This window comes from Corvus moneduloides, chromosome 18 (genome assembly GCF_009650955.1).
Source record: "Corvus moneduloides isolate bCorMon1 chromosome 18, bCorMon1.pri, whole genome shotgun sequence".
In the NCBI taxonomy this organism is placed as follows: Eukaryota; Metazoa; Chordata; class Aves; order Passeriformes; family Corvidae; genus Corvus; species Corvus moneduloides.
In genome coordinates, this window is record NC_045493.1 from 2475278 (window position 1) to 2488270 (window position 12993).

The window sequence follows — 12993 nt, forward strand, 5'->3', positions numbered from 1 at the left end:
TCTTAGTGTTGGACTTTTATGAGTCTCGCTTCATGTGTGTCTACAATGTTACTGAATTTGTAGGTGGCTCTGGTGAGACACAAAATTAATTCCATGAATATCTTGTAGTGGCCATGTCAAGTATTTCTATAAAAAAATAATTTCTTTGCTGAGAAAGAAGGTTAATTGGTTAAATTACTTTATTCTGAAAGAACTGCTTTCAGTTTTTGGCCCAGAGTTCCTGGTTATTTAATTTTCCATGTGTATTTTAATAAAATTTTGACTGGAGCTCTCTGTGAATTTCTGTAATTCCCTTCTGGCAGGGGGTGCTGGATTCTTCTCTTTGCAGGAATGACAGTGAGAGAACTGGCAAAGTGAATCTACGTGACCAGTCATGTAGTGGCTTTATTTACTACTTTCCATGTTACAGAAGACTCATATGCCAGCATTCTGCAGGTGGTGGGTTTTGAAGGGCTGAGGGATTTTGGCTGATCCTGACAAGCTGGGCACTACTGGGTGTCAGTGGTGAGGACAGGCATGAAGAACCGGGGATGGGCTTCCTGTGCTGTCCCTGCCCCCCTGTCCCAGAGCAGGAGCCTGGGATGGGCCCCTTTGGGAAGGGAGCGAGGTGGGCAGGGATGGACATAGGGGTAAAACCGAGCTTTGCTGGGCCGGGCAGGGATGGACACGGGTTAAAACCAAGCTTTGCTGGGCAGGGCAGGGGCAGACACAGCTGTAAACCCATGAGGGCTGCTGTGCTGCTCAGATGTGGGGCACGGGAATGTTCTGAGTCCTCGGTGCAGCTTTTTGTGTAATGGAAGAAAGGGAACTGCATTCTTTAACTCACTGTGCCAAAGTTTACTCTGCTCGGGTTGTTACTTCCTCCAGCCCACCCTCCCCCCCGTTTCTTTCTGCCCATATGTCAAATTACTTGGTTTGGGAAACATCTGATAGTCTATTGTATGACTCTGATGTTTGACATTTCCTTCCTCCTTCAGTTAAAAAAAAAAACTAGAAAAGAAAGTTAAAGTTGGGAAGAATAGAGAAGATTCCTTTGTTTGCTTGCAGATTTGCTTTTGTCATTTTTTTTTTTTTTCATGTGTTGGACTGCTTTTCTGTAGTCCAGCTTTCTCTGAAAGGGGACTTTTAAATTTGGAAAATAGGCAGCCAGTTCTGATTCTTCCTGAAGGGGACTTGCATACCTCATCATTCACCCTGTCTGAAAACAAGGGCGGGATACTTAGGCTGCTGGCAAGTTGCATCTTTATTTGTTTTTTTTTGTGTGCTACTGAAGTTTGCAGTGGTAGTTTTCATTTTATTATCTGTTCTCAACCATCTACTCAGAAGTTAAAATATACTTGATTCCCTTTTGTGAAGAGACTGAAAGTGATGGAGAACTCAGAGTTGCCTTTCTGTAAAATAGTGTCTGTGACCTGACCTGCGGGGTGGGTCACTACCTAAACCCAGGGTTTGGTGATATGAAAAGAATTTCTTCAATTCCTTCTGTCTTTCATCTTGGAGATGGCATTTTGCTTCCAGGCATTGTGTGCTTCCATGCAGCCTGCAGGGGTAAATGTTCAGCTCTGCCGTGGGTAAGCCTCATTCCGTGTAGAATCATTAAGGCTGGAAAAGGGCTCCAAGATCAAGTCCGCTTCTTCCCTTTGTCCCGATAATAACCCAAACCAAATCAAGCCCAGTCATGCCTTGTTAAATGCTGTTGGCTGCCGTGGCTTTGCTGGGTAGATGTTTGGACATGGGTAGGTTTTGTGCATCCTCTGAACCCCAGATTCCTGCCTATTCTGTTTTGTTGTGCAGATTGGCTTTCCCATTTCCCTTTCTCGCTCCTGGTGATGGGATTCTGGCACAGCAGCTTCCCATTCTGTGTGGCTGTGTTGGTGCAAGAGCCAGCAGGACGTGTGTGTGGAAGTGCCTGGCTAAGTCTCACTCCCACGCTGACCTGGGTCAGTGCTGCTGTCATCCTTCAGTTTCCTTATGGTTGTGTCCTGAATAATTTGGGCTTGAAGGTATCTTTTCAAGTGATGGCAGAGTCTCAGCCCTTTGGCTTCCAGCCACGGTTATCACATTATCCTTTCCCACCTCTGATGGACTGGGTTACAGCCCTGACAGTGGAGGGGAGCTGCCGAGCCAGGCACCAGTGTGGAACGTGTTCTGAATTAGCTGGATCGGTTGAGGGCTGGAGGTTTGCTAACCAAAGCCTTCACTGAAAGTGAAAGATGTTGATCTAACTCAAAAGTCTTTTCTTAAAACTTTCCTCTTTAATTCTTTTTTGTTTTATAATGATTTTTTTTTTAGAGTTTGTGCAGTTAGTCCTGAATGGCTGCTGCTGCTTTCTGGGGGCATTGGGTCCTGGCTGAGGATGGCAGCTCTGAGGGTGAGCATTGACTGCTCTCTGTGTGCTGATGAGATTTCCAAGGTACCTCTTGGTGCCTGGCTAAATGGCAGGGCATGGAACAGCTTTGTGGAATCATAATTGCACAAGTGTCCTGTTCAGTGGTGGCCAGTGTTTGTCTGGCCTGCTGGATTTGCTGAAGTGGATGTAGTTGCACTTCCCTTGAATAATCTCCCAGGCTCTCTGTGTATTTGGTTGAGAGGTTTCTTGAAGCAGGTAGATGTTTTATGTACTTATGTACTTACGAAATTGTCTACAAGTTTTTGTCCTGATACAAAAATTTCAGCCACCTCGTTTTGGTTTGAATCTGGGTTCTGCTAATTTAATTTGATATCTGGAAGAAAACCAGTGGCTGTTCTCTAGAGAACCTCAGTTTCCCTCTTGTAAACCAACCAGACTGAGTCCTTGGATGATTTTTTTACTGTATGGAATATATATTTTTTGACCATTCCTGTAATTATTCTGGTTTTGATGTTGTGAAACAAGAGCTGTAGTTGTGATGAAGGTGCAGAGCTACAGGTGAATTATAATGGCCTCAATTTCTGTGTCACCTTCTGTTTCTTTCATAGGCATTTCTCACATTTGGTTTTGTTTTGCCAACCTGTTTTTGCAGTGGACTAGAGGAAGATACTTTTTCCCTTTCAGTGTGTCAGTGTGTGCTCATTTTCCTTCTGCTGTGTTTGATTGTAGTCATCTACTTTAGTATTTAACCTTGAAATTCTGTGAGAGTTTGGATCCATATCAGTAATTTGGGCCCTTTTACCAGATTGCTTTTTCTTTTGTGCTTGCCACTCAAAAAGCCTTTGTTGGTAACTCCTGCATCTGCCAGAGCTGCTGAAATTTAAGCATTAGTATTGGAGTGCTTTTATATTTTCCACTGGGAAAGGTGGTACTTGGTTGCCACCTCAAATTCTTTTTGAGACGGGTCTGACTTTTGTTTCTTTGAAAAGAAGCAATTAATCTTCCTGGCTGCCTCCTCTCCCACATGGGCAGAATCACCCTGATGTTGGGGAGAAAGAGAAAAAATACCTCATTTCTGTCAGTGCTGTTTACTTTTTAGGCATAACAGCTCATGCTGTTAGTTTGTGGCTTTTAGTAATGTGGACTGTATTATTTTAGAAATGCCTTGGTTTTCTGGTCCTCAGTACTGTGATATGGGATCTCAGATGTTCCCAGGTACAGAAGTCCATCCGGGAGATATCTGATAATAGGATTTTGGTTACAGCTAAATCCTTCACTGAGACTTGGCAAAGATAAAAGATGACACACAAACGCCCTGACACTGTTGCTTGTCACAAACAGCTCTGGAGTAGGAGCATTTCAATAATCTGTTCCAGGGAGCATGAGGGAAGGAGGCAGCGTGGAGTGCAGGGATTTATCCAGCACAAAACTCTTCCAGGCACATGTGCTGCATGCACTGGCGTGCTCACTTTCACGTTGGTTTTAAGAGCAAAGGAATAACAACCAAAAAAAAAGGTAATTTTTTCATCCTTCATTTTTAAAAGCTTGTTAGTGGCTGCCCTTTATCCCTTTTTTTCCAGCCACTTGACTGTGTGCTTATGCAGGGAGAGGATTAAAGTCAAACATGTCATTCTGCTGCTGCTCAGTTGCATACTAAGAGGGCTGGGGCTGAGCGCTGGGCTCTGAAGCACAGACCATGGCACGGTGTTTTTGTTGGCCATGGGATGCCCATTTCAGAATCAGCTATTTTGTAAAGTGTTATTTCTTGTCTATTCTTGATTTCAGAGCAAGTTTGGAGGACTTTGTGCAGTTATTGCAATACTTGGCCTCACAGAAATGTCTTTTTGGAGCTCATTCAGTGCATGCAAGGCCTCTGCACTGCCATGTGATCCCTCCCTCTTCCAGGGGCAGAAGGGATAAGCCCTGAGGGAAGGGAACACAAACCATTCCCTGCTTTTTTTTAAAATGGAAAGCGTAAAGAGGAGAATGTTAATATGTAGTTGAGGGAATGATCTGATTTCAGGAGACTCCACAGGGCTGAGGTGGTCAGTTTGTTGTGGGTTTTCAAACCCCAGAGAGCTCTAGTCAAGGGAGAAAAGAGGGGGAATGTCTGGGGACAGGTGCTGGCACTGCTCAGTTGTGCTGTGGGAATAGGAGCCTCTCTCAGGGTGTACAAACTGTAAAGCTGTGAAGAAAGCAAATGTTTTAGTTAAGCAATCTCCTCTGTTCTTTCCATTCACTTGACAGGGACTTAGGCAGATGTTACTAAATACTTCATTTCACTGCGAGACGGGGTGGTGTTTGCATCCCCCACAAGCAACACGTTGTTCCAGAGTAGTTTTCAGTCCCACTGTCCTCGTCCTTTTGTCCTTCCTTCCTGGTGAAGTGTATCAACATGACATAAATCTTATCTGGTATTTAAATGGCTGGAGTGGAGTGTGCAATGGTATTTTGTTGCTGTGTGAGGATGATGTAGTGAAATGAGACACTGTAACCAAAACAGATGGTGCTAATCTTGAGTCTGTCTGCAAGATCTTACAGCATTTAATTAAAATGGTGGTGTAATTCCCATGGCACCTTTAACTACAGTTTAAATTCTTGGACTTTGAACTAAGGGCTTTCTTATGCAGATTTTCACTCATGTGAGTAGTCCTTAGTATGAGTCTCTGGTGGCTTCAGAATAGCTACTTACTTGAATGAAGCTCTCAAGATGAGACTCTAATAAAACTGGCAAACATATATATGGCATTTGCATGCTTTATGTTCCAATTTGAAGCATAAATCGTAGACTAAAGATACTTAGCAACTACTCTCCTACGTAGAAGCAAACAAAATTCTAGATTAGAGAAATCGTTTAGACTGAGCCTAACTTCAGAGGCTGGTAAATACAATGTTTTAAGGTACCCTGGGCAGCTCAACATTTTCTTCTTGGTTAGAAGGACACGTGGTGAAAGCTTTTATATTCCCTTTAACTGAAATGTATTTGTGGAAGTGACGACGGTGTGGTTTGGTTTTTTACATTACTTGCATCTTTTTTTAAGACCATTAAAGAAAGTTATGTTTGAAGCACTGGGCAGACCTGAATTTGTCTGAGTGGCACCTTTTGGGCAGGCAGTTGGGAAGTACTTCTATACTTGGTTTTTGTTTTGTTTCAAATTGGAGAAGTGTGGAAAATAAAATGACCTGAGCGCTGCCATGTTGAAAGTCTTTGAGAAATCAGGGTTGGAGCTGAGGGCCTGTGTGATGGATACCTGCTTCTTTTACTCACAGTATGATTTTACCTCCTTTCAAATATATCCTTCTTATTTTGAAAGTACCAGAGTAATGATTTTCTACACTCTGCAGCCTGACTCTGTCTTAGCTTTTCTTACTTTTCTGTACCATATGAAGCAGGAAAAATAACACATTTATCTAGTTTTAGTCATTGTTTTTAATGTAGAGAAGCACAAAGCAGTACAGAAACAACCCTGCTTTACGTTTGGTTCGGCCAAAACCAAAAAATTCTCAAACTTTTGATGCTCTCCCTCTTTCTCCTTCTGCTGTGTCTATATTATTGAATAATCTCTCCAAGGGAGCTTTGTGTATTAAAATGGGTGGAATTACTCAAGCGATCTGGAGAAGTTAATTTAGAGTTGGCCTGTCCATTTCCCATAAAACAGAGGCCAAAAAGCATTTGGTGGAGATGGGAAATAAAAGAGGAGGTGGAAGATGGGTTTGTTTGTGTTCCATCTGCAAGGGCTGCAGGAGAGGAAAACAGTCACAGAGGCTACCCAGCACTAATTATATCTTCAGGGTTGCTGGGAGCACACCAGCACCAAGTCGTGCACTGTGACATGTTACTGGGGAATTGTGATTTTTAGCAGCCTAAACTCTACCAATCGGAGTGGAGCACGATGAGATCAGCAGAAGACCCTCCCAGGCTGCCTATTATTCTGATTTAAGCCTGAAGGGGGGAAAAGAATGAAAGCTTAGGTTTTCTGTCTCCTAGGACTTCACAGTGGTGGATGGTGTCCTGGAGCCCTGAGCTGTGGCAGGTACATGTGGAGGTGTCTGTATTTAGGGCAGCAGGGTGTGAAAGAAAGTGCTAATTTGCTCTCTGTGTCTCTCTGCTTGTCTCTGTATGTGCAGGGGGGATCAGAGGTTTGAACGCTCTCAGCTCATCTCTTTTGAGGCTGTTTCACTCTGCAGGGTGTGATGATGGTCGCTGAAACCTGAGTTTGTGTCCCTTTCCAAGGCACTCTGTGATGTTTTCTCTAAGGCCGTGCATCTGAATAAAGACGTTGGCAATGCACTGTTTTCATTAGTGCCTATTTCTTGGGGATGTTTTGGGTGGTTTTGGATGCCTGTATGGAATTTGAACAACCTCTTCTACCCTGACAGCTGCTTTTGAAAACATCAGAAACAGATCTTTTTGTGTCTTGGGAATTGCTCTGCAAGAAGTTGGGTGCTAGTGAAGGGTCTGGGTATTACTGTTAGTGATCCAATTTCTCTGTTTCCGTACATGCTTGGCCCCGTGCATTTAGAACTGGCGTCTCACAAATGTTCTGTGTCCAACTGCAGTTAGCTGAATTTAGAAAAAAACTTCATTTCAAAACAGCCCCTCTTATCTGAGCAGTTGAACCCTTCACAGCACAGTCCTCCATGACACATGTTCCTTTATAAACCAAAGCAAAAATCTCATTTAATGCATGATTTGCTAACAGTGTTGGATAATAATAAGTATTTGTAAGTTCCTTTTTTTTGTCAGGCTTTTTAGTTTTAAAAACATTGTAGCAATTGCAATAAGCCAAGACTGTGCATATGGGAAGAGATGCAAGAAACACAGTAGATTACATCACCTGGCAAGAGTTCTGCTTTGTTCTGCATTCATCTCTAGCCAGCTGTGAGTTAAACAGCATGTTCACAGTTTTGTCCTCAGGTTGGCAATTTTGGTTTCTGTCTCAGTGTTTGAGGCTGCTTTCAAACCAGCAGTTTTACTAATCAGAGCAGCTCTGCCCTCCCTGACCTGCTTTGCTGTCCTCAGACTTCCCGGTACAAGCATCTCTGTGGCTGCTTAATGAATCAGGTGTGGGGACTGATCTGAGTAGAGGAAAAAGTCGTTTAATCCAACCCTTCTGGGTTTGAGTCAGCCCAGCTCAGTGTGAATGTCTGAGCAGCAGCTGAGTGCTGCAGGGAAGGCAGCCAGGCCAGGCCTGCTCTGGCACCGGTGCTTGCTCCTGTCAGTTGAGGTGTACATGAGCTGCAGTCTGGGTGCACTGTAGGGCTGTGTTTGATCTGACTGGAGCTGTCCCTGGCAGGGGAGATCCCCCTCCACTCCCCCTCCTGGCTGCTCGGTGATTCCCTGGCTGCAGGATGAGCTGTCAGGGTGCTGAGCCTGGAAATGTTTGTCTTTCTCTTTGTTTCCCTTGTTTAAATCGGTGCAGTGATCCCATTCACCCAGCGATTCCATGACCAGTAGATCCAGACTGGGACATGGAGATGCGTGTCTGGGGCTGAGGAGGAGGCTGTGTTGGGTCAGCCTGTGCTCACTGCCGATGAAGCACAAGTGAAACCACATTTGGCTCTTCAGAGCACTTCCCAGAACCATAGGCCACTGCTTGTCTTGTCTGTACAAACTCTGCTACAGATGGAGGCCTCTTCAAACCAGGGCTGTTGGCTTGTTTAAAGCAATTAATGTAAATAACCCCCCTGCGGATGCAGATCTTCTCCCTCTAGTGTGTTAAACGCTTTACACAGAACATCAGTAGAGGCGTAGAATGTGTGTAAGTGTTTTGGGTGTAGTCCGCTCTTGTGTATCCCTTCAGGATTCAAATCTCCTTTTGAATTCAGTTTTAATTAACATGAGGACACAATCCTGAAGTTCTGAGGGATTGGTATTGGTGCTTACCTATTAAAAATTTAAACAGAAACAGACATATCCAAGTACATGTGCTGAACCACATCTCTGCAACCTGGACTGGGAAACGATGTGTGAGAGCTCATTTAATGCTGCTGCTGACTCCAACCCCCCAGGACTTGTCTCTCCCTTTTTTCCGGAGTCTCCCTCCGTGTGGGTGGGCACTGGTGTGATCCAGGTTAGCAGTTTATCATTCCTCCCAGTCCACAGAATTACAGGCTCCAGGAGTTAGTGCAGAATTAAGTTGGGTGCAGCCCTGCTGGTTTTGCTGTGCTTTCCTTGACTGTTTCATCCCTGCTCTGGGTGGGATGTTGGTGTGATACCTCTGAGCTGGCAGGAGGCCACAGGAGCCTCTCTGCTCTTTGGAACAGCTGAGCTCTGGCTTTTGCTGTGTGGTTCAAGCGAGTGCTGCAGTTGGGTGAAGTCCTTTGTTCAGTTGGGTTTTTTTGGTTTTGGTTTCTGTCATCTTCCTGTTCCATGCTCTTTGTGACTTAGCATATGTTCTTAGCTGGTTATGGCACAAATGTTTAACATCATTTTTTTCACAGGTTGCCTGTACTGGCACTAATTTTTGGTGTTTTGTAGTTCATAGTTGTATTCATGATCCTGTTTCAGAAACTCTGCCCGTTCCTTTTCCAAGCAATAGCTGGGGACCCATGTAGAATAGATGTAGATTGTTTTGGAGGAGCCCTTTCCTTGGACAGTTATTTAGTGTGTGAGGTATTCCAGCACCCTACTGTGCAAAAAATAACTTTTCTTCTTCCATTTTGCCTCTTCTTCCTGCATTCCCTTGTCCTTGTTGTGCCAGGAAGGTGGCACATGGCTGTGCATCTTGGCCAGCCTGGACTATCTTTTCCCATTTCCTTTTCCATAGTCCCCCAACCCTTTAGATGGCTGATCAGCATTTCTGTCTGCGTGCAAGAGCTCAGTGCTGGCTGTAGGAAGCCTCCAGCTGGGACAATCCAGGACTGGTGTCCTGCTGGCAGGATACAGGATGGCAGTGTCCCTTCTGCCCTGTGGAGCTGAAGGTGCCTGGTGATTTAGGGGCCTGCAAACAATAAACCCAATTTCCGTGCTGTTCAGTGTTCCATAGGTTTTTCCCCGTCCCAGTGCAGTGCTGTATTGCCATGTGCCTGGTGAGGCCTCTTCAGAGGACAATTAAATAGGCAATATTTAATTTAATCCGTGTTTGGGGAAACAGTCCTTGAGGCAGAGTCCCAGGAACTGTAGCCATGGGCCAGAGCCCTGCTGTGCCAGGCAGGATCCAGGAATGAGGTGGAGCTGTTTCAGAGGATATATTTACAAGATCCAAGAAATACTTGTGGTTCTTTGCTTCTGTTGTTGGTATGATGAACATCACCTTCAGCTCCTCAGCAGTTAACTAGCCAGCTTCTGAACCAGTGGCAGTTCCTTCCAAGTACTTTGGTGGACAAAAGTAAATTTTAGAGTTTAAACTTGTAAATGGACTAAGTTTGTGGACTGGAAAAGGGAAAGTCTTCTGTGTGTGACGGGGACTTTGGGTTTTGGAGGAGGGGTTGAATATTGTTACACAGGTGATGAAAATGAGAGGAATACATGAACTGCAAGTCTTTGGTCTTATTTTGGAGTACAAATTCATCCCCACAGTCAGTGTTTCCACTGGGTCTTTCCCGTGTCCCTGGCAGTGCCCTCTCCTGTCAGAGGTGTAGCTGCTGCCCTGCAGGGTTTGCACTCCTTGCTGCAGACCAGCTGGCTGCTCCTGCAGGAGCACCTGGGGCCGAGCACCGGCTGCTTCTGGGCAGCCAAGGGAAGGTGTGAACCTTGGAAAAGAAGCAGTGGAGGGAATAGCAGCAGCAGGAATGTGGTAACAGGTTGGAAAGTAGAGTACAGCCCTCTGTGTGAGCAGGGTATACCACACACCAGTTGTGTTTGATAACAGCCAGACTGTCCTGGGGGTATTCCCTGTCCTGTGCTGGGCAGCAGAGAGAAAGGGGAGGCTACGACAGGGGTGGGGCAAACTGGGAGTGGAGGAAAAACCACAAAATCACACAACACCCTGAGTTGGAAGGGGACCCACAGGATCATTGAATCCAGCTCCTGGCCCTGCCCAGACACCCCAACAGGTCCCACCCTGGGCATCCTGGGCACGGCTTGTCCAAACGCTCCTGGAGCTCTGGCAGCCTCAGGGCTGTGCCCATTCCCTGGGGAACCTGGGCAGTGCCCAAAGAAAACCTTTCCCAAATATCTGGGTGCATTTAGGACTGGCGAACAGGATAGCAAATCTGTTCTTTTTGTTCTTCCTTGATGGTTAATAGGAGAATTCTGTCTGATTGAGAGACAGTAAATGGCAACTTTCTTTATTCTGCTTTTGTTCATTTGGGCAAAATAAAAATAAAAAGCCCATTTGCTAAACTTGTAACATCACAATGTGAAATTGTTTCACCTTTCCATCAAGTCACTGGTTTTCTTATGTCCTGTGGTGCTTTGTTGGTGACTTTCAAGTGGCCAACTTCTGGGCTGACACTGAGCTCACGTGGCCACCAAGCAGCCTTGTAGGGAGGGAGCCTGGTTCCCTCTCCCTGTTTGGTTTTTTCCTTTCTAACTTGTAAGATGACAGTAAGATAACAATAAGGTTAGAAATTGAATGAGCTGCTGGAAATGATAGAATAGAAATGAATAGAAGTGAATCAGGCTGTGGTGAAAACCTAAATGCAGGTGTAAGCCAAGTTTATTCAGCGCTGTTTCTAAATTTTTTTCCTTGAAGGGGAATAAAGGAAAATATCTGAATAGGAGGGTTTTTTGAACTTGAATTGAGGAACTAACCATGAAATGAAACAAACTATGAATATAACTAAATTATGGAGGGATTCCACTGACTCTTTTCTTCCTTTTGTGTTTCCCACAGGCTGAACTCACGGGCATCAAAATGGCGTTAGGTACAATTTGACGGCCCATGGGGACTGTGGGCCCATCATTTCAGCTCCAGCCAGGATGATCCCATCCTGCTCAGCTTCATCCGCTGCCTGCAGGCCAACCTGCTGTGGCGTGTGGCGCCGGGACGTCAAACCCGACTGCAAGGAGCTCTGGATATTCTGGTGGGGGGACGAGCCCAACCTGGTCGATGTCATCCACCGCGAGGCTGCACAGTAAGTCACTCTTTTCTTTTCAAAGTTTCTCAATTGGTTTCTATTTTTCCAATGAAAAAGAAGCTTTATTTAAGTCTTCAACGTGCTACCATATGTGATTTTGTTGTAATTTGTGGTTTAAGACCTACAGGAAAGCAAAAATGCTGTAAATTTAACTTTTTTTGCCGTGAGTGATGCGGCAGATAAAATGTGAAGGGAAACTTGAACTCAGGAGTTCATGACCTGTAGTCATGACTTGGATTTTTGTGGAACCTGTAAAATTGAGTAAATTCTAGTTCAAAGGATGATGATGATAATAATAATAAAATCCCAGCTCTGGCATAAGGCAGTAGCTGATGAAATAAATCACCTCTCCTGTAGAGTCAGGTGAACTCCACGGCACCCCAGGTAAATCCGTGAGGTCAGGACTTGCTCCTTGGTTGTGCTGCAGGATTTGAACATAATCCGAGGCAAGTTGCAACAAGTGAGTGGAATCGGAGGCAGGAAGGGGCAGGTGGGTCAAAGGTGATGGGGATAAGTTGGTGACTATGGGCTTTATGCAACTGGGATCGTCCTCAGAGTCTCCAGAATGTGGAGCCTTAACATGATAAAGCTTCTTCTGTCTGTTGTGGTCCTGTTTGGGTTTGACCATATCCACTATATATTATTTTCTTTTCAGTGGTGTATTGTTGCTATGACAAGACTTAGTTTGTCTGAACTAAAAGGTGTTTTATTGGGCTGTATGAATTTTACCTCCATTTTCACTTTGTGTCTTGCAAGAAAAGAACTGAAGTTCACCAGTTCTGGAATAATAACAGTAGTTAAAAGAAAAAATCCAAGCCAATCATAAGGATCAGGTTCTAGTTTCTTGGTTCTTGCAGTGATTTTTTATCCTCGTGACCTTTAGACCTTCTGGTGACTTGGTGATAAAATGCGTTTCAAGTACACCGAATATTTTGTTTATCAGGTGTGCTTGAGTTGTCCCTTATCTCCCACTTGTACCCTGCACTGTTTGGTCCTGGGTGATGGTATATTCATTTCTCTTCATTTGTTTTTCAGTTCCAAGCACTGTTCCAAAGTTCCTGCTCTGATGGCTGCCAGATTGTTTATTTGGCACCAGAGCCTGTGAAATCACAGATACGGAGCCCTGAGTACCTTGGGGTGTGTTGCACGCAGGTAGCCCTGTGAGCATGTATAATTAAAGAGAAGGCTCACAAGTGCTGCACTGAGCCATTCCACTGACATTCATCTTTTATGAGGCACCTGTTTTGAATGAGGGGATGGGTAATATTTCTACTTACCCAGCAAAGCTTTAATAATATATGCTTTTCTCTTAGTGAAGTATAGTTTATTTAATATTTCAAATGCAGGAGATGGGACTTAAGTGTCTTTTTATTTGAGGGGAGTTGCAGGTGATGCTTCTGTTCCTGTTGTAAATTGATGGAGCTTGTTTATATCTGACATCTTGGTTACAACAACGTGATGCTGCTTCCAGTGGTGCTGCTATGGAAATCCACTTAAATGTATGGACAGCTGAACCTGCTTGGGTGCAGTGTGGGGCAGGGTGTAGCAAAGAGAGGAGCATCACTGTCACACATTATTTGCCTGGTTCAAAATTCTGTGGAATCACGGAATTATTTAGT

The 12993-nt window shown here is 44.6% G+C and overlaps 1 protein-coding gene across 2 annotated transcripts in view; it reads left to right on the forward strand.

Moving 5' to 3' along the window:
* MED13L (mediator complex subunit 13L) overlaps nt 1-12993 on the forward strand; it is a 333660-nt gene that overhangs the window by 162051 nt on the left and 158616 nt on the right. The window contains exon 1 of one of the 2 annotated variants that reach the window (XM_032128438.1): nt 11283-11371. The exons of the other annotated variant lie outside the window; for it this stretch is intronic. Within the exon in view, the coding sequence (XP_031984329.1) occupies nt 11347-11371 (25 nt within the window). The 5' untranslated portion in view covers nt 11283-11346. Of the gene's footprint in view, nt 1-11282; nt 11372-12993 lie in introns of those variants that run through there. 2 annotated transcript variants of the gene reach the window in all.